The 26,287-nt window shown below is 37.5% G+C and overlaps 1 protein-coding gene across 8 annotated transcripts in view; it reads right to left on the minus strand.

Moving 5' to 3' along the window:
* The window catches only part of cspg5a (chondroitin sulfate proteoglycan 5a), a 54,161-nt gene extending 28,199 nt beyond the window's left edge, over positions 1–25,962 (minus strand). For 3 of the 8 annotated variants that reach the window (XM_028011672.1, XM_028011660.1, XM_028011677.1), the window contains exons 1-2: positions 25,434–25,959; positions 5,773–6,712 (exon numbers count right to left, since the gene is read on the minus strand). In XM_028011672.1, coding sequence (XP_027867473.1) covers positions 5,773–6,712; positions 25,434–25,533 — 1,040 coding nt within the window. In that variant the 5' untranslated portion in view covers positions 25,534–25,959. Of the gene's footprint in view, positions 1–5,772; positions 6,713–25,433 lie in introns of all 8 variants that reach the window. The other 5 variants (XM_028011666.1, XM_028011653.1, XM_028011697.1 and 2 more) reach the window with 4 other exon arrangements.
* Positions 25,963–26,287: the final 325 nt, after the last annotated feature.

Consider the following 26,287-nt stretch of genomic DNA (forward strand, 5'->3'; position numbering starts at 1 on the left):
TAGGATAATTGACCAGGAAGAAAAAAACAAGTCGTCCAATAAATAGTCTCTTTAATTATTGAGATAAGTGATAATATTGTAATTTTGAGACTATTTTCAAGTAATATATTGATGTCAGGGCAATTTTTACCTTTCAAAGACCAGGTTTTCCTGCCAATATTCATTTGTATTATTTCCAGCTGCAGAATCCAGTTGGTTTTAAAAGTTGTGTTGGGAGCTAACATCTTTTTTTCCACATGAGTGTTTCTACAAAAAAGGACAACTTGCCCACTTTGATTAATCTTCTTAATTGCTTACTTACTACTTAAATGTTGACATAAAATGTTGAACTTCAAGTTGCTCTGATACTTGAAAATGGTGCAACTTTTATTGCATGAGGTTGAAGTTTAGAAAATGTTGAGCGAATCAAAATTGGGTAGCGTGTAATTCCTGCAGCGGTTTGTCCTGGCTTCCTTCCAGGGCAGCAGAATATCATGCATCACTTGACAGAGAATGCTTACAGCCAGGCTGAGTCCAGTTTCGCTCATCACCCCTAACATTTAGCCTTTACCCCTGCAGGTTGGTCAAATTTATGCCAACAGCTATCTGGGGTAGAACAAAAGGAATATGCAAGTGCTTTGCAAGAGGAATATATGGAAAATAATCCCCATTAAACAGAATAGTCATAAAATTAAGCATGTTTAGGATGTGTTTTCATTTACTTGTGTTGTGTTTTCATTTACTTGTGTTCTGTATGGTAGAATATATTACTTCTGGTATAAACATGCATTTGAATACGTAAATGACAGCTAATGGTGTATTAGAGAAATTGTAACTACTTCAAAACTAATGAAGTTCAAGGTCCTTGAATTTGAAAGGCAGAGTTTTGGAATGAGAGTCACCCTTAAAAGTAAAGTTAGGTCATTATCATCCCCCCTCATTGTGTGTTAGTCCTAGTTGCTTTACATGGAGGGCAAATTCCATATTTACTGCCAAAATTTCCATCCAAAAAAAAACTAAAAATAGGAGCTTTTCCAACTTATTTGATTGTACCATGAACCATGAATTATTTATCACTTAAAACAGTATTCTCTTAATATTATCACTATCATTCATTCATCCATCCATCCATCCATCCATTTTCTAACACCCTTGTCCCTAGTGGAGTTAGGAGGGGTGCTGGTGCTGATCTCCAGCTAATGTTCCGGGTGAGAGGCGGGGTCACACTGGACAAGTCACCAGTCTGTTTTAGATTATCACTATCATTTACTTTTCAATTTCACTTACGATCTTATTGGGGTTTTTTTATTTCCTTTTTTATTTCATTATTTACTGTTTCTTTTTTTGATATTCTGTATTTATTTAACATTTTTTTATTTACTGGCACACTTTTTATATATGTAAACATTAATGTATTTTCTCTTGTAATATTTCCTCCTTGCATTGTTTCCCATCCTGCTTTCTCCTTTGTCCATTTATTTTCCTCATGTCTTTTCTTTTTCCTTCTGACTCTTTGAGACATAAATTGGAAAAGAGAGAAGAAATGAAGGCGAGTCTGGTGGGCTACAAATTAAGAGTAATCTTTTCTCCTTCAAAGCTTTGTGTGCTGACAAAGTATATGGAACAGTATATTGTGCAGCTCTCTATTTTATATTTCAGGTTATGACAATATTAAATCAATCTACAGTGATACTTACACATACATTTCAATTTGTCTCTCCATTTTATTATAAATTCAAATTTACCTGGATAAAATTCACTCCTACAATAAACCAACATCTGTATTTTATGTATGAAAGAGAAAATAAGGAACATGTGTTAAACTCAAGGGCCAGGGGCCAAATCTGGCCCGGCACAGCTTTTTATGTGGACCTCTAAAAGTGAGAAGGACGCATTTATAGAAACTAAAAAATGAAAGTAGTGTGCTGGCAATTCACATGAAATCAATAGATTTCTACACTTTTTCAATCTAATGCATAATTGTGAGTTTATTCAATATTTTTCCCAAAAATGATCAAAAAAATTTGATAATTTGATAACCTGTTAACATAACAGGTCATGTTAACTCCCACTTGTTAACAGGTTATCAAATTATGACCTGTTAACTCCCACCTGCAGGTGGCAGTATTTCTTACTTCTACATCCGTAATCTTTGTAACGAATAACAAAAGGTCACATTTACCATCTTACAGCGCAAAGATCAAATATTTCTAAATCAATTATTCTGATTGCAAAAAAAATCACAAAAACAATCGTTAAATTCTGGAGGTATTATTAAATTTTAAGATGTACTTATCAAATGGAGACACAGATATTTATTAATATTTTAACAGTTTTTCAATACATTCTGGCACAACCAGCCCTTTGAGAACACTCATGATCTTGATATAGCGGAAATTTGAAAATGAGTTTTATATCCCTGCATTATTTTACATACCAGATAAAGTGCTGAATCTACAACAATTTGTGTTTCTGTTTAATTTGGTAGATCTACAGCAAAATTTCCAAGCTGTATTTGAGAAAAAAGCTCAAGTTTGAGTATATTTTGTTATTATATAAGAGTGGAGCACACTGTACTAAAGAGTTACAGTAAGCTGGTCTAAGGTCAGTAAACAGCAGTTCAAACATTTATCTCATGCTAACGAAGCAGCTTAAGTTAAGCTGCAAATGCCAACAAATACAAACACACACACACACACAAGCACAAAATAAAATGAAAATGAAGAATAAATCAAATCAATGCTTCACATACTAACCCAAGTCACGTGTAATCCTACATGCAATCATGGCTTCATCCACAGAGCACCATATTGGTCAGCATCTGTGCCAGCGCTCCATTGACCCATATCTTGCTCTTGCCCAGAAGTCAAATGCCTCTCAGTATCTGTCTGACTCACTCTCAGGAGGCTCATCCCTGCTACTAACTGCTGACAGACACCCAAAATATGCTCTAAATATTATGGACACTAGTTTGTTTTTTATAATTACTGTATGTTTTCTGTTAAGAATAAAATATTCATTCTTTTTTTTTTACTCGCTACAGTTTTCAGGGTTTTTTAGTCTTTTTTTTTTTACATCTTCAACACCAGCATTAATACAACAGTGGATGTAAGAGTGTTGGATCTTTATGGTAGGGTTTGTGAACCCAATTATTACATTATCATTATAGAAAAGCTATAATAAGCTTGAAGGTCATGAAATATGTGTTTAAAGCCCACATCAGCTTATGATAGTGAACATGCAGTTGTCAGTTCCTCCAAATTATGGATTTTCTCCCATTCATGTTCATATGAGTTTTAAACCCATCTGTAGAAATCCACTTTCCTTTATAACATGGGAAAATGTCTTGTTATAGGTGAGATAATCTGCCAGTGGATCTAGTGCTTTTTCTGATCAATATTATAGAATTATTTATGCAAAACAAGCTCCTGTATCTTGCTGAAAAGTTATACTTGTAAGTTAGTTTTGTCTTATTTTAAGTGTACTAAGATGTTTGCACTAGAAATTACATCAAAAGTACTTGCCAAGATTTTGTGTTTTTCCAGTGTGAGCAATTCAAATTTTCCAGATTAGAAGTACAAAATTCCAACCTTTAGGCACATAATAAAAGCTCCTGGAAAGTTACAGCCGGACTCACACTCAGGGGAGGCAGGCTGGCAAACGCCACTCAGTATAATCCTTCAGAAACTGCATAAAGCAAAAATAATCACATAACATCAAATCAACTCAGCTTATGATAGAAATGCTGTGTTTCTGACATACAGAGCTTGGGGTTAAAAGGGCAGCAATAGGATGGAGGTCATGACCACAACAGGGGGTAAATCTCCTGCTGTCCCCTGACTTGAGGTCCCCTGAGGTCATAAATCTTTGACTTTGTTCTTTTATTGCTGGTAGATCTGACCTCTCAGTGATATTTGTCTGTGTAGCATTTTTTTAATTCAATACTTTTTGAATTTGTGAGAAAACTGTATAGACGATGTGAACTAATTAATATCTGTATTATCTGTTCCAGTCAGGAAGCTGTTTGCCATTCTGCATAAATCTGCACTGTAATCTTTGCAGCTGCTCACTAATTGGAAATCTTCCTTCAATGATTGGTTGGTCCATCCATTTTATGATTCTGGGAATTGCATTCTAAATAATCTTTTAATCTGATAGGGCCTGTCACTGTCTTCTTTGTTTAAATGTATATGGCGCTACATTAAACGCAAATATATTCTGTTGGAATAACTGCATACTTTTAAATTATTCTCAGTTCAGGTTCAATCTAATTTTCTAATATTTTCATTTAAACCAATCATTTTCTAACCATATGCTGACAAAGGAAGACTTCCAGCACAGACTGTCCTTTCATTAAATGCAAATTCAGGACAGCAGCCCCTCGATAGTCACGATCAGAGTATTAGAAATCACTCATAGCAGAAATCACCTTCCCCCCCAATCTGCAGCAGCTCTAATCCTGACTCAAGACTCCACAGACACACTCTCATTGTTAAAGGTGACCTATTCTGTTTCCTTGTAGAGGTTAAGATAGGTCTAAGGGCTTCACAAAACATGTTCATTAAATTTTTTTTGTACCAATTCTTCAATAATGAGATTTCAGTCTGGTCAGTTCTGCCTATTTTGAGCTCCTTTCAGAACGAGCTGTTTCAGGGCCTCTTGCCACTTTAAATCCAAATAAGCTGCTGCTGGCCACGCCCCCTTCTCAATGTTTATACTCAGACGTGAAAATGGCCGCAAACAGATACAAAATTATACAAACGTATATTTCTGAAAAGCAACAAGAATGCAGCAAGTGGTTTCTCACAACAAAACACTTCTCTTTCCCAGCAGCCATTGTACAGCAAATACAGCAGTGAAACCAGCTGAGCAAGTGCTGGAGCTCCATTGCTTGGGTTGCTACGTAACGGGGCTGGGCTTGGCTAGGGTTGCTAGGTAACGGCGCAGTGACCGTCAAATGTGACTTAACAATTGGAAGGTTTTATAAACACCTCACTCTCAAGACATCTAAACAATTAACTTATTACCAAAATGGATGGATGTATTTTTTTAAGTGCCTGGGTTGTTTTTAGAAAAAGCTGAGATCCAAATAAAAGTATAAAAACCGCTAGGTGTGTTGGCTGGGTCTCTGATCACAGCATATTTGTATAAATTGTTCTCTTAAGTTTAACCCTAACCCTATTTTGACCTCCACAGTACCTTTTTACTGCAGTACTCTATCTGATTGAACCCTGAGGAAAAACAGTTCATAAAAGAACCCTATAGGACTGTTCATGGACAATTTGACAACTGTTTACTTAACCCAGCTGACACTGGGGGTGGGTAATATCTAAAATCAACGTTCTTGAGCTTTACATCATGCTATAATTATATTCCCTCATCCCAAACATACTTGGAGTGTTGCTTTGATTCTTTCATGCGTATTTGTCAACCTTTCTAGGATTCCTAAATGCTTCCTTCACGCCTTCCCCACTCAGCCCCTATAAACTAGTGGCACCAGCATTAAGCAAACACCTGGTGTGCATATGCTGAGCTCCTCATGCAAACTTCTCAGTTCAACTTTCCTAAGAAAAGTTGTAAATGAGAAGCATTTTTGTGGTGATGTGCTAAAGGCAGAGTGTCAGAGTGAAATCAAATGAGAAATCTAATTTCTTTGAAGTTATGTTTGATATGTACAGCATTTTTATACCAACTGAAGGTAACAGTTTCTTTATTGTGCCCGGAAGATACATAATTGTGCCCCTTTAAAAAAGCATAAATTTGTGAATAAATTAAACAAGGGGAGTTATGTACCTGCAGAAAATCTCCTCGCCATCCAGCTGGTAGCACTGTCCTCCATTGAGGCAATAGTTGGGCTGCGTCTCACAGGCAGAGCGGCAGCTTCCATTGACCAACTGGTAGCCGACTCTGCACCCATTAGGCAAAACGTTAGGTGCAGCACCAGGATATGATCCCCCAGGGATGAAGGAACCAGACCCAGGGACCCGAGGCCTGGAGCGAGCAGGAGACCCTGCAGCCTCTCTGAGGTCTTCTTCGGTCTCATAGGCATCGGTTGTGGTGCTGTAGCTGTATTCGTCAACAGTGGTAGTCATGCCATCGTCGTAGGGTGTAAGGTAGTCGTAGTTTTCTGGCATTGCCCAGGAAGTTGCCTCTGCGCCTTGCAGCTCGTGGGCCAGAGAGGATGGAGAGGGTGGGGCGAGGTTTAAGTTACGCCCACGAGAGGATGGATCAAAGAAGTCCACGTGAAGGACGTTCTGGTTGGAGGGGTTAGTGGCAGCTGCTGGCGGGGCAGTAGTGGTGGTAAGGTGGTCCAGGTCAAACATGGCAGTTTCCTTGACATGGATCCAAGGTGGGTCGGTATGTGGCAGACCCTCCTCCTCTTCATCCCCTTCTTCCTCTCCTTTCACGACGTCCTCTCTGAGTGGGTTGCTAGGCAACAGGAGATCTGTCTCAGCCGAATCTGGGATGATCTGGGGCGTCGCTGCAACGCTCACTTTCTCCACCGTGGGAGCAGGAAACATGCCGCTGCTGTCAGTGTCGTCCTTGTCGCCGCGAGGCATACGACCCGCCCTCTGGGTCACGGAGCCGATCGGAGCAGAAGTGGCAGAGGTGCTCATCCCGGTTACTGTTGCCATGACATCATTAACCTTTACAGGGCCGTCCTCCTCGATGACTGTAGAAGTGGTGTTGACTTTATCGTCGGGCTCAGTAGCATTTATGCCAAGAACCATCCCTGCAAAGAGAGAAAAGTCTTTTAGTATTGTTTGTTGAATATGTACAAAAAATACTTATACTATGAAGCATAATGTCAAAACTTTTGTTTTACATTTTTAAGGGAGTGGCTGGAATTATAAACTTATCAATATTCCCTCTCTTTGTCCACCTACATAATCTTACATTTATTACTTGTATAATCTATACGTATAACTACTGAACCCATATTTAATAGAAAATATAGTATCCATTTAATTATAATTACACTGGATGAAAAATCATTATTTTTATATCCAGCAATAATCCTATGTTTATATGATAATTTGAACAGTTTTATGTTTGAACATTGTCTATGTTCAATATTCAAATTCTTTCACAGTTTGACTCCACTTACTGATACAAAACATTTTTCCAGTTCTGAATTTGTATATTTTAAACTATAATTCCCTCCTTAACCTATAAATTTGCTCTTTAGTCTTAAACAATTTTCTAATGTTAACGCCAGATTAACGGTAACTGTTGTTTGTTTTGGTTTTGTAAAGAAATACAGCTTTTAATAAGTTAGATTGTACAAATCCCATGTTAATGTTTTCTAAATATCCCACCTTATAAATTCAATCTTGACAGCAAGATTTGTGAAGATTTCTAAATGCAACAAAATTCACACTGATTTGGATTTATTCTAACAAAAGTTATTTGTGTCAAATACAGAACAAAATGTAGTTCTTAACTTCAACTACATGGTTACAGACAAAGTGAACAGAAGGACAGTACACTTACACGTGCCCTACTTTCACTTATTATTTTTAATCGTGTGGGAACTAAAGGCACATTGTTGCCGTTTTCAGAGACAAATCCAATTGTGTTCTTGCCAAATAAAAAATCTCAGCAGCTCAATGGGTGGTCTGGGTTTTGTCTGCTTCTATTCTTAAGGATGTTTCATACATTTTCTCTGTCAGATAGTCTCTGTCTGTTATGCACCAGGTTGGATGTGGAAACTGCTAATATAAGATACTAAAGACATCATAAAACCCCAACTCCATAATCATTTTGTCTTTTGTTTTATATAATGCTTAATTATTTATTTTCTGCCAGAAAAGCCAGAAAAAGGTATTTGTTTGCGCATAAAAAGAAACCAGAATTAGTCAAAAATGTGTAATGTCAAATCTCAAACTGTGCAAAAATCTGTCACAAAATTATGTGAAATGTTGTTATACAATAATAATAATAATAATAATAATAATAATAATACAAATGCAACCCTTACACCATCAAAACCCCTGACTTTTATCTAAAAAATCACAGTGAAATTTTCCCAGGAACTAAAAAAAGTGAAGGATTAACATATGTGACACCAGACATGTCTTTACATCTTTAGGTACAAAAGGTACTGACAAATAATTAGAAGTGAAAAATGAAATTCGGGAACCTGAAGCTTAAAATAAATGAAAGATTTCAATATAAACATCAACTAAATACTTGAATACCCAATGCAAACTGTTCTAACAAAGAAAACATGAAAAAACATCTTCAAATAACCTACAAACAAAATTTAAATCGATTATTTACTACATAAGTCTGATTCTTAAACCATCATGAAAAGTTCATGGTGGTTTAGTTTAGGGGTTTTTTTAATGGTAAAAAAAACCAAACATTAGCATTTTTTCATAATCTCCTATTAAAAACAAGTCTAAAATCTGAAAAAGAAAACGAAAGCAACAAAAATAAGAGTAATTTAACATAAAACTAAAACATAAACATTACAGGAAACTGTTATGTTATGCCATTCAATCTGAATCTTTCTTTAAAACACCTCCTTGTCAAGCATCCCCTCGTGTGCCACACTGTTACTTCATGCTTTAAACTCTTGCGGATTACAAAATCAGCAGAACAATCTCAAGGCGTCTGGGGGATGAAACAAATTAAAATGACACACAATTGGCTGTATCCTCCAGTTGATTACTTCATCTGAGGGCGGCTCAGGGACCCATGCAAAAAAAAAGCAGCTTTTAGGGTCACTCCTACTTCTGGATTAAAGGAATAATTCACTAATGTACTTCAATGGCGTGTATCTGGGATTAGGGATTATTGGTTTGAAGAGGGAATGGATTTTGGGGTTCACTGTAGGGGTGGGGGCTGATGATCTCAGAGAGACTCAGACAAAACAATGTCTGGACAGATTTCTAGGCAAACAAACTAAAGTTCAATTAAAGTGGACTAAAGAGGGTTGGTGTGAATGCACTCTTAATGCCAACGTGACGTCACTTAAACAATCCATCACCAGTCCATCATAGGTGCACTTTGTGTGCGTAGACGGTGCAATCTGAAGGAATACTGAGCTAATCCCTTGCAGTTGTTGTTATTAAGATCAGCAGAATCAGATTAGTCAAGGGTGATGATGAGGAATAAATCACTGGTAGTTTGTGTCTGAAAGAGAAATTGTTTTGATCCTCTATTTGACTTTCCATTCTTTTCTTTTTTTTGTACTTCATGGTTAGCCTCAGTTAGCAGAACCTCCTCATTTGTTCTAATGAAAACATAAAAAATTTTTGTATTTGAGACACACTAATTTACCAAACTACACCTTTAACAGCCAATAAACCTATTTGGATTTTATGGTTTCATATTAATCATCTGGAGGCTCTTTGAACATTTTTCTTTATTTCTGAACATTCTGTACACATCTCAGCAGGAATGATTTACCTACACTGGCAAGAAAATAAAATCAAGGACCTCCTGTGAGTTGGCTTTAAACATAAATTTGTAGGTTTAAAGAGATTTTTTCTATCATGCTGAGCTAATCAGGTTCTCAGAGGGTAGAAACCCTGTGAACATCAGCCTTGATCTGGATGTTGATTCCTGTTCTCATTTAGTTCCAAATTTCTCTGCCTAAAACCAGGCCATATTTAATTTCAGCAGTTAATGCTTCTCTATTTAACCTTTTTAAAGACAAACTGCCAAAAAAATCATATAATTTGTCTTGTGTAAATGACTGGCTCAGCCTTCATTTTAGGTACTTATTTATTTTTTGCCACTTCCACTCAGGGGCTGGATTTATGCAAAAATAAACATCTACAGAAAGATCTGTTAGGAATGTTTACTTTGAGCAAACGTAAGCCTAATTTTAGGCTACATGTTAATAACTTGAGGGTTTTTTTCTGTGTTGGTGAGCAGAACCAAAAGAGCTTGTATTGTTGTTCATCAAGGGACGTAAACTGATGTTTAACTAAGGTTTCATAGTAGACTCGACAGCTTGAATAAACACTATAGTGAGTCTGGCTACCTCATAGTGTCAAGACAGATTTGGTCAAAAAAGAAGGGAAAGTTAGCTATTACTTCAGCAACTTACTTTTTAACTTGGCACAACAGACTCAATCAAACTGAGGCAACAAACTGGACAGACTGGAACAAAAAAACCTATAAAAACATTTTTCTACACTAACAGTTCCAACTTCATTATTCAATGTCTAAAAAACAGAAAACTTATTATGTCTATGTAAATAGCTTTCTTTCTGTCTGCAATAAAATCTGTTAAATGATGTTTAACATAAAAAGATAATTATGCCCACAAAATTAAACATCCAACGTATGAGCAACAGTAAAAATCAGGAGTTCCTGTTTCAGATGGGCAAAAAGTAACCAGTGGTTGGGGATTCAAGCCCATCATCGTCTCCTGCTGTGAGCTGAAATGCACTGCTGGTCCCATAAGAAGCTTTGTTTGAAAACCTCCTAATAGCATATGTGAGGATCATTGCTGACTGCTGTTAAGTTTAGTCTTAATATGTTTGTCAATGCAGGGGCAACTAACTGGGCACAACCTTCACTGCAGTTATGAATGCATGTTCTGGAGACAATGATGTGGAAAAACCAAACCAGCACAACCTTTTGAGCCTCTTTAACTGCAGTTTATTTTCCCATTTCCCATGCCAGTCACAAGTTGCAGTCTATATAGCCAAGTTTATTTCTATATCCCATTTCAGCAACAAGGCAATTAAAGTGCTGTACCATAAAAAACACAACACAGTCAGCAATTATGAAGAAAGCAATAATCATCATATTTTGTCAAATGCCATCATCAAAATTGTCAAATTTGATGAATTTCCTATACACATGAACTAGCTGGCAAGCATTATGTCATTTTGAGATGGCTAAGAGACATAATAACCAAAAAAAATGTTACTCATAAAAGGTAAAGCAATGACAAATATCTTCTATGTAGATTCTTTAAAATAAACATGTGGTCCACCATCAATATTGAGTCAGCAAGTAATATATTTCATTAAATTTAGATAAGGGGGAGGATTAAGTAAGTGCTCATTTCTTCCTACTCCTTTTCAAACAGAAAAGTAGTGGTAAACGAATTATTTTGTTCTTGGCTATGTATGCACATGTTTTCTCTGTCCTACTGAGTGCTTGTTTTTTTGTACTTTTTAAAAAACCTGTGAAAAAAATAAATAAAATAAAATCAAAAGCCATCAAGAAAATTCAACAAAGATCCTAGGAATTTATAGTTATGTCTTAAAACATTTTTAAGATGCTGAAACTGTTAAAAATGCTAATTTGGTTGATTTCTAAATAATAATAAATATTTAATTTGAGAATGTCAAGATCACCAGTGTTTAAAACCTGCTAATAAAACATTTGTAATAATGAAATTAACTTCTGTTGAAAATGTTCTCATATCTCAGGGTGTTAAGAGGAACATTAAACTCTGAGCCAGTGAAAGGAGAAAACTACTTTGGATTATTTATGACATTTAGGAGGCTTTTATGGCACATCACTAAAACTGCACTGCAGTAGTTCAGTTTAAACTGGATATATGCATGGAGTTTACGTTTATGTTTCGGTTCCATAGACGAGAAACAATGTTAAGATGAGACTTTTATAAGGAAGGTCTTGGTCAAGGTCTTGTCTAAAAGATTTATCACTACCTTAGCATGTAACTATTTTCTTGTTGTTACTATCATCCAGTGGGATGTCTGTGCAAAAAACAATGACAGGAAAAATTTGAGTTTATTGAAAATATTTTGGGTTCAACTTGATGTTAATTCATCCATCAGTCTCACAATCCGCTGCTGTTTAATGCATCAACTGAGCAGCCAGGAGATAAAAAACAAAAACATATTCTTTTTAACTCTAACATGGATAAATACAACTTTATCAATCAAAACATGCTTACTTCTCCACCAGGAACTGAACGTTGAAGCCAAAAAACGTTCTGGTCTTAATGTGCAACTAAAAATTAAGTACCAATTTCACTTCTCCTTATGCTGCAACTGGAACCAGTTAGATGAGTGCAAAACTACTAGGGATTGTAAGGTAGTGTAGGAAAGTTTCCCATACATTAGAGAGTGATGACAGATTATGATGGGAAGAGGTGGAGATGAACAATGGGGAGAAGAGGAACATAATGACACAGAGACAGCAAAGAATAGAGACAGAAAGATAAAGAGAGGGAATAGGTGACATTTGCTGTGATTGATGGGAAAAGATGGTGAAAGAGACTGACTGGAGAAGGCAGAAAGAAGAGGAGTCTTTCATGGCCTCTGATAGACTTTCTGACTTTAGCTTTCACTGTGACAGTCTGTCATCTGTCAGGAATGAATCATACCCCAGAGATCTTTTATCTGCACTCAGAAGACAGATTCCCTCAGTTTGATTAAATTGGAGCACCATCCTGGTTCAAAGGGTAATTGTTACTAAAAGATGCTGCTTTTAGTCTGGACTCCTTTGACTTTTGTAGACACATAAGGAATATCTCATCACATATGGATACCCAAAACAACACAACTCAGACTCTATTATATCAACAAACAGGTTTTTATGCAAGTTTGACTTGAATCCAGGACATTTTTTCTTTTTCATTTTGGGGAGATGGGAAATTGCAAAATCCAAGACATTATATTTCAATCGCTGTTGTGTTAATTTTCAGATATAACTTGAACACAGTCTCAGCAGGCAAACGTCCAGTGGTTATTACTTTACATCTCTGTTACTTTACATCTACTCTGTTTTTTGTTCCATTTACATACTTTTTTAAACTTACAGTACAGACCAAAAGTTTGGACACAACTGTGTGTCCAAACTTTTGGTCTGTACTGTACATCTGACCAGCTAGCAAAAAAAGGAGCGACTGTATCTTTCCATGCGAAGATAATATGCAAATGAATCTTAATGATGCATTTTATTGACCAATTTTGCATCAGTTCTTTCATCAGTGAGACAATGTATTATTAATATTAATTGGCATTACTAAATGAAACATGTTGAGTACAGAGGCAGAAAAATATCCATTCACAGTATAGAAGTAATTTCAGAGCTCAGGTACGTTTTTTGAGAACACAGTGGTGTCATCCTGCCAGAATCCTCACAGTGCATCACTGAACTGAGCTCCAATTAAGTGGAGCTGTCTCCGTTTCAACACCTCGTTAGCTTAATTGGATTAACGAAGAGAAACTTTTTTGACGGGCCGATTTTAGAGCAGCATGGTGGCTCTCTGACAACTGTTAAGGTATTTTCTGCAGCATGTGGGTGGTTTACCTTTCAGACCTTATGGTACATTGTGGTTAAAGTATAAACTATGCAGCACAGACTTGTGTGCTATTGTAAAACGTTCAAGTTGCGGTTGGCAAGACAACCTAACCTTAGATGAAGTCAAGACCAAAGACAAAACTACTGGTGCATTTACACCGGCCATGATTAGTCCATTTTAATAGAAGTTGAGGTCTGACAATGTAATACTGCAATTTTGGTCCCCAATCAAATCGAGTCAACTGGACTGTCAGGTGTGGAAACACCTTGAGACCAAAACCGGACCAATGACACTGAAATAGATCAGACTAAATGATTTCAGTTAGATGCACAGTTATATCAGTTAACATACCATTTTATGTGGGCAGACTCTGAACTATATGCCACTGCAATAAATATGACAAACAATCACAGATAAACAGTAAAAACTAGACAACTCTTCAGAATTGCTAACTAAAAGCTAACTCCCTTAGCATTAAGTGATGGCAGCATGAGTGGAGGTGACAGGTGAAGGCAGAAGACTAAACTTTGAGGGGTTTTTTGTTTGTTTTTGTTTTTCTTTTACAGAGAAAAAGCAAACCCATTTTGACCCTGGCTGTTTTAAAAACTAAAATTTGAAAATCTAAACTTGAGAACATTTAGTATTTTCTAACAAGAGTGTTGATTTTTGTTACCGCTGTTGATAACAAAGACGGAACAAGAGAATCTGGGTTTCTGTGAATGAAGCAAAAATATTTACAGGTCAGTTTATTAGATACACTTGTTTAATTACTTTTTAATATAAATTTTATGGTTGGAACTGAGTGAATGTGATAATCAGGACTTCAAACCTACACCAGAATGGGAAATAAAGGGTGACTTTGAACGTAACATGGTTGTTTGTGCCAGATGGGCTTGTTTGATGTTTATAACTGGGATTTTCACCCGCAAACATCTCTTAGGGTTGCAGAAAATGCCCACTTTGAACATATTTTTGGACATCACTACCTGTAATGTGTTTCTGCTAGAAAAACTACAGCCTGAGATGAGGCAACATGACTTGGGAACACTGTAAAAACACAAGTCCGTACCCACACTAGCAATGCTGTGGGTCTTTTGCCCAATTGGTTGCTTTGGAACAGGCAAACTTGACCTGAATTGAAATGATTCTGAATTTCAGACTTCAGACTCTGGCTGGGACTGTAACAGACCGGATCAGAACCAAAAAGAGACAAAGCAGACTGAACAAAAGATTCTCTGTTTGTTCCCCTCCCACCTGAATGAGACAAGAGGACGGTGTTATATAAGAAGATTCCTCACTCTGTTTGCTTTGTAAGAGCCTGTGTGTTGTCTTTCTGCCAACATAACCCAGTGGTGATTAGGGTGGCTTCCAGCTTCTTTGGTGAAGGGTGTGGATCATCATAATGTTAAGAACTTAGCTGCCCCTAATTGTGTGTGTGTGTGTGTGTGTCTGCGTGACTGTTTGGGGGTAATGGCTTCTCAAGGCCAAGGGCTGGCGTGCCGCCGACCCTCCCCAGGCTTTTTGTTTAGCTCAAATCATTTTCGAAAGGGAATCCACTAAACCTCTCTCAGACCCGAGGCACTCTGATTGGTCATGACAAACTGTAAAGAGGAAGCTGATTGGTGGTGACAGTTAGGGTCCTCCGGCCAGCTTGGTGACCCAGACCGTGGAGACGGGGAAAGGTCAGCCAGTTGGCGACAAACAAACAAAAGATCACAGGCTCATGAAGAAACAACATGGCAGTTCTAGGTGAGGAAACATTTTAATGTTCTGAACCATTTAATGTGTAAATGCTCGTGGCAAACCCATCAGTAACGTGTTTTCTGATCAAAATTGTTGAGTAATTCTGGTTTAACCTAAATTTCCAAATAAAAATAATGGAACAAAAACTTGTGGAACTAAAGTCAATCATTCCTCAACATTGATCAAAATAAGTGTTAGTTCCACTGGCAGATTATTTCACTTGTAAGACAGGAAAAATGTCTTGTTGTAGGTGAAAGAATGTGGCAGTGAAACTATCAATATTTAAGGATTATTGACTTAAACTATTATATCTAAATAAAAAGCAACTTATAGGTTAGTTTTGTCTTATTTCAAGTCTTATAAGATATCTCCACTAGAAACTAGAGAAAAATACTTGCTAAGATTTTGTATTTTTGCAGTGTGGGAAGAATAGTTTGTTAGTCATAGCGCATAACTTTGGAGATGAAAATGAATAATTTCATTTGTATGCATATATTTTATTTACACATACAAATACTAGAACTCCTTGTGATGATTTCCAAAAAACCTCAAAATAAATACAGTATATCACTTATTACAATAGCTGTAGTATAACTAACACTTTGTTTTCTAAAGAAAACAAGAAAGCTTAAATATGCTAATTGATGCTCTGAATGTAGATATCAACATGCTTAGTTGAGTAAGTATTATATTTGACTGTTTTACGATTTATAAAGATAAACATGCATGTCCCTCAGGTATATGGTATGTTCCCTTGTCTTACCTCTTTTAAAGGGTGCCCAGGAGAAGTTAGCCAGTTTCCCAGATCACATTTCCTTCATTATTGAGATTAACAGTATGTTTGGGCTTAATGCCCATACGAAGATATGTTTATATTGATGGTTGGAAACTTGAGCAGACCACAAACAGGGCAAGAAAACATGATAAAGACCTGAATAAAAACCTCTTTATCCAATTCAGATGGATTTTAGCTCGAAACACCTAAACCTCAAGAGAAACACACATTCATCCTCATAATTTTTCCTCACTTCCACATTCACTCAGTCTAATGAATAGCTCTCGAGGCTGCTTTATCTTTACTCAACGCTGCTCATTAACTTCAACATAAAGAAGAAATGTGCAGGTCGGCATTTGGCAGCAAGTCTGACTCTAACACATTTTCTCCATCTCATGCAGATCTCTCTTTCCTTCTCTTCATTTGTTCTCTGTGCCTCCTCTTTCCTCTTCATTATTTTTGAAAATTCTTCTGCTTTTCCCTTTACCTATGTTTCTCCCTCCATCAGCTCTTGTTCTCCGATGCTCCAGCATCTGCTTTTTTTCTCACTCTCTGTGACATAAGAGCTTTCATTTCTGACTCCACAGGTGGTGGGATGGAGAAGGGATGTGTCGCCATAGAAACAATGCTGGCCTCATTGGAGCTGATGCGGGCGGCTCTGTAAACTCAACAAGATCTACAGACGACGCTCACAGATGGAGTCAAGCACCAAAGAATAATGTGTTTACCTTTAAAGAATTGTGGTTTGTGTGAAATGGGAAGTATAATGCTATGTCTTTGGGTCTCTGTCTGCTCATAAAAGATAATACTGTCTCTGCCAATTTATATGTAACTATTCACATTATAGATGGCAATCCCCATGACAACAGTGGTTTATGTGGTCTGGCAAAACAGCTTTCTATTGCATCAAAAAACTCATCTTTGTTGCTCTCTACTTTACTGCTGCAGCTGTGTGCTTGAATGACTAAATACTGTCTAGAAGCTGTACATAAAAAACTTGGCTATAATAGAAAATAAAATCTAAATCTCATCATATTGCAGGACAGTGTTTACTTTAAAACAGGGCAATCTAAACTATAATATACGTTTAAAATTAATGTAAAGACATAAGATATAACATAAACTGTACAAAAGACCAAACTTGGTTGTGCTTTGTATAATTTTGTTTTGTTAATGTTCTTCTGCAGATCATACTGAAGAATCTGAATCAGCATCTTGTTTTCTGGATCAACCGGCTCTTATCAAGCATGTCAGGCAGTGCATACATTTGTAGTTGCTACCATCTGTCTTTGGTTACAATAGGTCATGCATTTGAATCATGCCCAATATTGATCATGTTAAACACAAACAATATATGCATACACAACACCATATATGACTAAATGTTGCACCCTTGTACTTTTTCTATCACTCAACAAGCGTCTGGTGTTATTCTCTCTGGTCACGTTATTTAAAATGGTTCATTCATTCACATGGCCCTAGCTTTGAAACTTAGCCCACAAATTTTCAGCAGGTTTGAGGTTGGGACTTTCAAGACCATTCCAGATGCTTAAAGTTAGCCTGTTTATGCATTCTGAAGCAGTGATGCTATTTGTTTTTTAGCTGGATGCCAAAACATCCAGCTAATTCCAGTTTTCAGACTTTTCTAGCTCAACAGAAACAAAACTGAAGTTATCACCTTTGGTCTTAAAGAGAAACTGTCACGATTCAGTGTACAGCTTCAGTTATTACAACCAGAAACTTCTGAGTAGGTCTGAAATCTGGGTGTAGTGATGAACTCAGATCTGAACCTTCAGAGACACATGAAGGCAGTTACCAAGTCCGCTCTCTTTTACCTGAAAAACATTTCTAGGATTAAAGAACTAATGCCCCAGCAAGATCTAGAAAAACTCATTCATGTGTTTATTTATATTGTGTTGATTTTTTACTTCATAATACATGAAGTAGGATCATGCTGTGGGGTTGTTTTGCTGTCAGTCACAGATGGATTGCACAAAGTAGATGGGAAATTTATTCAACTAGTCAAAAGCTCAAGATGAAGCTTTTGAATTAAGTTGTGTTCTCATAGTGATTTGAAACTTTTTGTGGAATGGCAGCTTAGCTGTATTGAAAATAAATGAACATATGCTTGGAAAATTGGTCCAATAGGCCAGGAAAACAACCAATTTAAATGAACAGTTTGGATAATTAGAGTGGTGAAATATGCAATTTGGTAAGGACCATTTTACTCAACATTAGTACTATTGTGTCCATATATTTTACCCTGCATGCATAGTTTTGGCCATGTATTCATTAGAGAAAAACATGTTACTCAATTCCTGTTTTGTGTCTTTGAAGACACAAACAGGTGTCTTCAATATAATTGCTTGACTCTTGAAAACAGTTTACATAAGTTGAAAATAATAATAATAATAATATGAGGAGCATGGTTATGATCAGCCTTGTATGGCTATCCCATTAAGTTTTATTAGTTGAACTTTGGACATCTGTGAAACATTTACCTACATTAGAATAGAAAAACATTTCATGTGTCATCTATTATGATTTAAAAAAGTAATAGGAGTACTATAATGGAGTTTGAAAAGCTCATTTTAATTGTATTTGATAATTGGTATATTTACATAACGAGAACCTTTGAACGCCAGAGTAGAAGTAGTTTCTATGTTGTTGTCTCAATGAGGATAACTCTGCATTCAACTAACCAAACATACACGTCTGCCTAATTATTTATCTGTTAAATGTGGTCTGTTGCCATGACAGGTGTTTGCGTGCGGGGGTGTGTGTGTCTGTGTTCATAGACGACTGTGATGAGCGAGCTGAATGCTAATGTGACAGTCTGCAGCGGAGGAGAGCGGGCGGGCGGGCGCCGCCAGACGAGGAGAGTGAAGCATGTGCACGAGCATGAACTCAATGACTCGCTTCAACAAGGACACACAGGCAGTGCAGCATCTGATGAATTAAATAAAACTCTTTCGTAGACCAGGGGAAAAGATGGCACATGAACACGGAGAAGAATGTGCATTGAAACATTTAGACTGATAAGATTTGCATTTTGCATATTTTTTTCACCTTTTGTATCCCATTACCATATACACTCACTTCCCGTATAAGACAGAAACATGTAAATTACCACTCAAGGGCATCGAGAGTTTGAGGACAATGCCAACTCAGCACTGCTAAAAAAGCACACCCACAATGTTTCATCTGTTAGACGGAAGCACACAGCTGTCAAGATGTCATGAAACTCTGTGAAAGTTGTTTCATAACCTTTTCCTTTTCCAAACCACAATGAAAAAGGTTCTGCAGGACCACCAGGAAGGACAGGCAACAAAAATAAAAGTTACAAGTAAGAATCAAAGCAGCAAAAACAAATAACACCTACATGCTGCGGGAGATGCAATGAAGCAGAAGAGCATTTAAAACTGGACTCTTAAACTGGAGTATTTATGAATAGATCATTGATAATGATGTTTTATTTTCAGGTTGCGTCATCAGTATCTCTGTGTTGTCAAAATCCTTGGTCTGTGAATCTGTAAAACTCTGACTGAAAGGTTGTTTTGTGCAACAACCTTGTCCATTTACATACAAAGCATTACATAAGCAGCCATCAATGAACATTAGCAGCTTGAATCGCTGCAGAAATGCCAGCTGTGGGTGGTAATTCATAGGTGCAGGATAATGAAAAACAAGTGTAGGTGGATTCTGTTAGTTCTCCAGCATTGACTCAGTATCTCAGTGTTTTGAGTGGTTCTCCTGTATAAAGAGAGGAGCATATAGAAGGAGGTACTTAAGGTTAGAATAAGGCAGCCATGCAAGTCATGAAACTGGTGGAAAAATATTCATATTGATCATTAAGTTTACCTGGTACACATTAACAACACATTGGTAGACTAGATAAAGTAAAAGGTACCTGTCTGAAAAATTACTCAAGAGTAAAAAAGTATTTGGTAAAAAGGCTTCTCGAGTATTGAGTAACTGATCAAAATGTAATTCATTTAAAATTTACATAATCAGAAGGACCAAGGCCATATGGAAATGTACTTTAAAGACCAAAGTGAAAATAATTCATATTAACAACATAATTACAAAATGACAAAATCAGACAAAAGAAAAAAATCCAAATAAATTTATTTTAATATAAAACTAATGAAACTTTCACAAAAACCGCAGGTATGCGTGTGTGTCTGGTGATTATTTTGTTAAAACATGTTTTTTCTTCTTTCGGTGAAGTTACTCACACGGATAGAGTAACCAGAGAGTTTACTCAAGTCAGAGAAGTGATGCTTCATAAGAAAATCACTCAAGTAAAAGTAAAAAAGTGCATTTTTCCCAAAACGTTACTCAAGTAAATGAAAGTGAATTCTTTTTGGCAATATAGAGTATATCAGTGCAACATTTTAAAGTGTGTGTTGTGATTTGATTTTATTAATTTGGCAGAGCTGGGTAATTACTTTGCACTAAAAGGCTAACACACCTCCATGCACTCAAACAAATACACTACAGCTTCTCGAGTCGAGCCTGTGGCCACCTACGTCTGCTAACGTTGGCCTGCATGCTGAGCCAGGTGGGAAGGTAGTGAAAGCGGCCTTAGGATCATTAAGTTTCCCAACAAACAGATGTGCTGGAATGAGGCACATTATGTCCACAGTAAATCCAGATATCATTCCTTCTTTTTCCATGTAAGTATCTCACAATAAAAAGCATCTAAATTTCCTGCTAGCTCAGTTGTTTTGGTTGTTTAGTCGCTAGAGTGAGTATTGTTTCTTTTTTAATTCATCACTCAATGTATTTTTACCAGTACAGAAATATTCTCTCTCTCAATTAAAAGTCAAGTAAAGGTGGGTTTTTCCAAATGAATCTGTCAAAGAGTCTCACTGCTGGAACTTTCCTATTTTCAAAATATAAGCACGCAAACTAATCCAACAAGTCAAAAGAAAATACTTAAACATTAATCAGTTTTATATAACAAATAACAACACAAAGTAGGTCATAAGATCTCAATAGGAAAAACATCTGACTCCAGTTGAAAGATTTAAGAACAGTCTAGAAAAGCAGTCAGTATGAAAATGGGATCCGAAGCACAACAGCAAGTCCATTTCTGAGTGGCTCAAAATAAAACTAAATGTTTTGGAGTGGCCCAGTCAAAGTCCATACTAAATCCAATTGTGATGCTGTAGAATGAATTTTAACATCCCATTCATGCTAAAACACGCTCTGTTGTGGTTGAATTAAAGCAATTCTGTGAAGCAGAGTGTGAGCCAAATTTCCTCCAGCGAAGCAGAAAGATTTGTAAATGCTCGATGGTAGTTGTTGGCAGGTCGGCACAAAAAGGAACTTTAAAACCCTTTAGGTTTAGGACGCAATAGCTTTTTCCCTTAATAAATGAAATTATTCTTTTGATACTACTTTTGATCTTACTTAGATTAGCATTATCTCATATTAAAATCTGTTTTTTGATATAAAGCATTACCAAAAAAAAAAAAGCAAAAACAAAAGAAATCTGTTAGGAGCAAACATCAGAAAACGTGACGCTTCATCTGAAGCAATGATAATGTCAACATGTCTTAAAAATCTGAGTGTGACCACAAAAAAATCTCACAAAAAATGTGACAAAACCCATAAGGCCATCTGATTTGAAACCGTTTGTGTACCCAACACGCACACACACACGCACACACACACACCATGCAGAGCCAACAGGCACAAGGCCACCCAGTTTGACCAGAAATATGAGCATGTGCCAAAATCCAAACATTCTCCCTTTAATGAAATTCACTGCTCAAACACATCATGGCAGCGATATGAACACACCGAGTTGCTGGCCGCTGGGATGTGCACGGTTTCCATGGAGACCACAAGGAAGAAGCCGAGACGGAGCGTGCATCACTATTCTTCATGACTACGAACACGAACTGCAAGATGAGTAAATTTTATGATTACTGTCTGTGTTTTTTTTTTTCATATCCTTTACGATGAAAAGGGACAGAGTGGGTTAGTGGGCTGATGGAGGGAGGATTTGGCTTAAAGATTAACCAGATATGTGTGTCAGCAGGACAGAGGAGCAAACACACAGCAAAGAAGAAGAGGAGGAGAGGAGAGGAGAGGAGAACACATCCACGAGTTTCTGTCCAAACACAAGCAGCAGACATCCTCCTCGGTCCAGCCATCAACCCATCCGCCTCGACCGCTCATGGGGGATGGGGAGGAGGAGGAGGAGGAGGAGGAGGAAGGCTGCATGTCATCAGCTCTAAACATACAGAGGGAGGGGGCTTACAAATGGCCACAAGAAGAGGAGAGGGGGAAATAATGGATGGAGGAAAAGAACGAGCGGATTCTGATTGTCAGTTCAGCATGGTTGGATTTTTGTCCTTCGCAGATGTGGGGCAAGCTGCCATCTCTACACTTCACCGGTGAAGTGAGACGTGTTGATGGGTGAGAACAGGGGGAGCTGAGGGAGGGGAGGGTTAGCCCAAGGTGGATGTCTGCACCAAATCTGCCAGCTTCTTTTTGTTCTACTGTACATGCACCTGAGCTGAAATCTGACAAGTGACAAAAACACCAGACAAAGAGAGGAAATTTTTACTCAAACTGACACTAAGATGATGATGGTGAATTGTATTATTTTAATATCCTGTGCTATCCCTGAAGCAGTGAAGGAATCTCCATCTTATTGACCTGGTTTTGGACAACTAGGTCTGCCTTTTTTCTGTCATTAACATTTCAAAAACATTTGCCATGTTTACTGAGATTCATGAGGCCAAGAAGGGGAATTTTAGCAGCACCGCTCCTTCTGCCAAACTAATAAAGTGGTATTTGTAAAACTGCTGGTTTGTAGAATCCTTTAAAGGACCACAGCAGAGTTAAGCAAACAGAAACATGAGCTTGGCTGCTAATAAAGCTACACCTTGATTATCTCTAGATGAAATAAAAATATGGTTTACATTTAGAGTTTTAAAGAACATTAACTTAAAATAACTGAACATTTTAATGATTATTTAATCTTTTATAGATTATTGTTGTAAGTCAACCTCAAGCGGTTTCCAATCTAATGCATTGTGGGATTTGCCTATGATGCAAATCCCACACACACCAAGCATAATATTAGACACACTGTGGTGCCATTTAATTATGAAAACTGTCAAAATAAATACCTACATTTATAATTTAAATTTATAATTTTCTATACCTAAATGATAATTTTATATAGCTTAACTGTAAATATTAAACATTAGAGTTTAAGGGTGACTCATCCCATTAATCTGAGAAGTATCCAATTATGTGAACTATTAAAGTGTAATAGAAAATTGTATACCCATGCTTTCATTTCCATTATTGTACATCTGCGCTGTGATTCAATAGAGCAGGAAGATGGGCTACTTTAACATTCAACATCTCATACACATCTGATACTGTAGCATTTGTAGTAAACCGTCTGCCAGCAATTGTTCAAACTCATAGACTGCATATAGAGTTGAACATTCATGCCCAGATGTGCAATTCTCACATATGGAAAAAATAAAGACATTTCTGCCAAAGTAACTTCCCAATGTTGAAGCACACTAAATTTTCTCCCCTTTGTTCCAATGAACACGAACAATACAAAACAGAGGAGAAAAAAAAGAGACACACACTTCATCTAGACCAACAAAAAGCATGTCTAAATATGACAACAAACCTTCCAGATAAAGCATGACAATGACTAAGGAGCACTGCTGACATACAACACAAATGTGCAGAAATAATACACAGTATATAAAAATTACCTTTAAACATATGTTGCATGTCCATTGAAAGCTTTGGAGCTACTATTAAGAAGAAAAGTCCCTCTAAAGTTCTTAGTAGCAACAGAAGACAGGATGCCTCCAAGAACCTTTCATCTTAAACTTGAAAGGAAAACATGCCTATAGCGCTGAGAAATCCATGATATTTATACAAAATGATAAGTGAAATTAAGTTTGCACCAAGTTCCAGATACTGCCTTGAGTGCTAACTCTTTGCAAAAACGGGATTAAACTAGAGCTTCATGTTATAAAGTCATGCAGTTACATTATGTTTGTTGAATAACATGATAATAGAGTCCACTCACTCCTCTCTTTCTCAACTGTGATTCTGATTTTCACTGTCACTGTTTTCATCTGTGTCAAATGTAGATATTGAGAAGCTATGCAACATATTCAACCTTCAAACTGAGAAGATCATCTTTAATTTGGTCTGTTCAAGTCATCGAATATATTTTAGCGAATATAGAACAGTTTCAAAAATTCCAAAATATTATTTGTACTGTTATAAAACCTTTCTAACAATATTTAATGATTTTTTGTTTGTTTTGTTTTAGAAATACACTCTAATCTACGAAATTACTGGATAAAATGATGCAAAAGCTGAAAGAAATACCAAGTTTTCCTGTTGAGTCAGAGGATGTGGAGCTCTTTGTTGCGCCAAATGAACCAGACAATGACAGCAAAACCACATCCATGTGAATTTCAGCCGCTCGGACGAATCAACGAGATTTTATTTGATTATAACGCCAGACCGATTTCATCTCCTGCATTATTAATCTGACGCATGTGCATCGGCCCTCAGACAAAGAGCTACGGCCCCTGTGTCGTTTTATATATTTTTTTTCTTCTCATGTTTACTCGAGTTTTTCCTTCTCTTTTTTTTTCTGCGTGTGTATCAGAATGTCCTCTCAGCCCCCCTCATGAATAATTCATCAGCTCCCCCTCCGCTCTAATCCTCGCCTTTTGTGAAGCCGTGGTGCCTGCGCGCCTTCGGGGATCCGGTTTGCTGCATCTGCTGCTGGACGCTGTCACTGTCACACAAACCTCAGGGTCCTGTGTGGATCCTGGAGATTGTGCTGGAAGTGTTAAAACAGTGACCTGGTTTCAAGTGCCACCGCTTTGATCCCCTATTCCTTCAGTTAGGAGAATTTAGCGGAAATTTAGACCTCACACAATAGAAGCATCTGCTTAACTCAACATGAGCTGATAGAGAGGCAGTTGTACGCGTCCTGACCTTATTTGGGTGATATTTGGAAAACATGACGTTGGATAAACGTAGATCTTCCTCACTAACTGTCTTTCTTTTCCTATACCAGAATTTCTCCACCACTCTGCCTGAGCTTCCTGATTTATCCGATTCAGACCTGGGAACGGAGAAAAGTGAAAGAACCATCTGAGAAGATTTGATGTATTTATTTTTGTGACTTTTGCATATAATGATACAGTAATATGTTGCTCGTCTGATATCGATTGGGTGCCTCAAGACTTTAACCTGACCTACTTTATCATTTGTGGCAAATTGGATTTTTTTATGCATTTACTGACATTTAAAAAAAAAATCACCCTTTGCTTTCTACGAATCAAGAAAACAGACAATGTGTGCTCTCTAAATCTTTGAAGAATGTGATTAAATACATCTTCTTCCATCAAGTGTCGGTTCAAAGACGCTCTGATCAAGAATTTAACAGATTGTTCCGAGCAGAGGTTCATTAATATTAGCATCAGAGTAAAGAACCTCCTAACCTACATTCTGAGCCTCACTGACCTCCCTTCTGTCTGCCCTGTGGGAGAATGTTACGGTACCCTGAATCCACTGAGAGGATGTGCTGCCACAGCAGAAATAAAATAACTAATTAATGAGAATGTTTTAGCACGATTGCCGCGCGCAGTGGACGGGCCAGCGTCTTACCGTGGACACTCAGCGGGATCAGGTGCAGAGCCAGGACGCACGACAGCAGCATTTGCCTCCAGCATCCCGCGCAGCCGCTCGTTTTCTTCTTTCCCTGCATCCTTCTTGTGCAATGTTACGCGCACACGGTCAAAAGTGAAATAAAAACCTGGATTTTTTTTTTTTTTTTAAAAAAAGGTTATTGACAGCAAAGTTCGGAAAGCTTGCGGAAAGTATTCCGGGCTGATGGATCTGAGGGTTTCTGTCTAGACTCCAGCCTCTCCGCGCTTCTCCTCCATAGCCGCTTGATCTCCGCCGCTGTTTCGCTCACTCGGCTCAGCTCTCTGTGGCAGCGTTTACGGCTCCATTGCTACAAAATGTGCTGGAGGCGGAGGGGGCTGCTGGTTCCGAGGTGGCACAGAACGAAGTCACGGTTCGGATCGGTGCTTTTTTGGGGCACTTTGTGTGGCTGAGAGGGAGACAAACGCACAGCGGTCTGCAGCGCGCTCGGCAACCTTCTCATCGTCTGAGGAGGGGGGCGAGGAGGGAGAGACTGTTGATGCGCCTCCTCTTCCTCCTCTTCATCTCCCCCATCCTCATCCCACCTCCTCCTTTCTTCCCTCCCTACTTTTCCCAAGACGACTTCCACCTTCTCATCGTCTCTCCATCCATTCCTTTCATTAAACTTTATCACTCCTCTTACACACTTTGTCACCTTCCTCATCTTTTAAGACATGACTACATACTTTTATAGCATACAAGGAAATTTTGATTTACAATTAAAATGAGGAATTAAGTTCCTTTCAATTTTGTAATAAAACAAATTAGTTCGTACATTTCTTGCCAAAGAAATTACATTTTATCTTAGCTCCTTC

This window comes from Xiphophorus couchianus, chromosome 3 (assembly GCF_001444195.1).
Source record: "Xiphophorus couchianus chromosome 3, X_couchianus-1.0, whole genome shotgun sequence".
Lineage (NCBI taxonomy): Eukaryota > Metazoa > Chordata > Actinopteri > Cyprinodontiformes > Poeciliidae > Xiphophorus > Xiphophorus couchianus.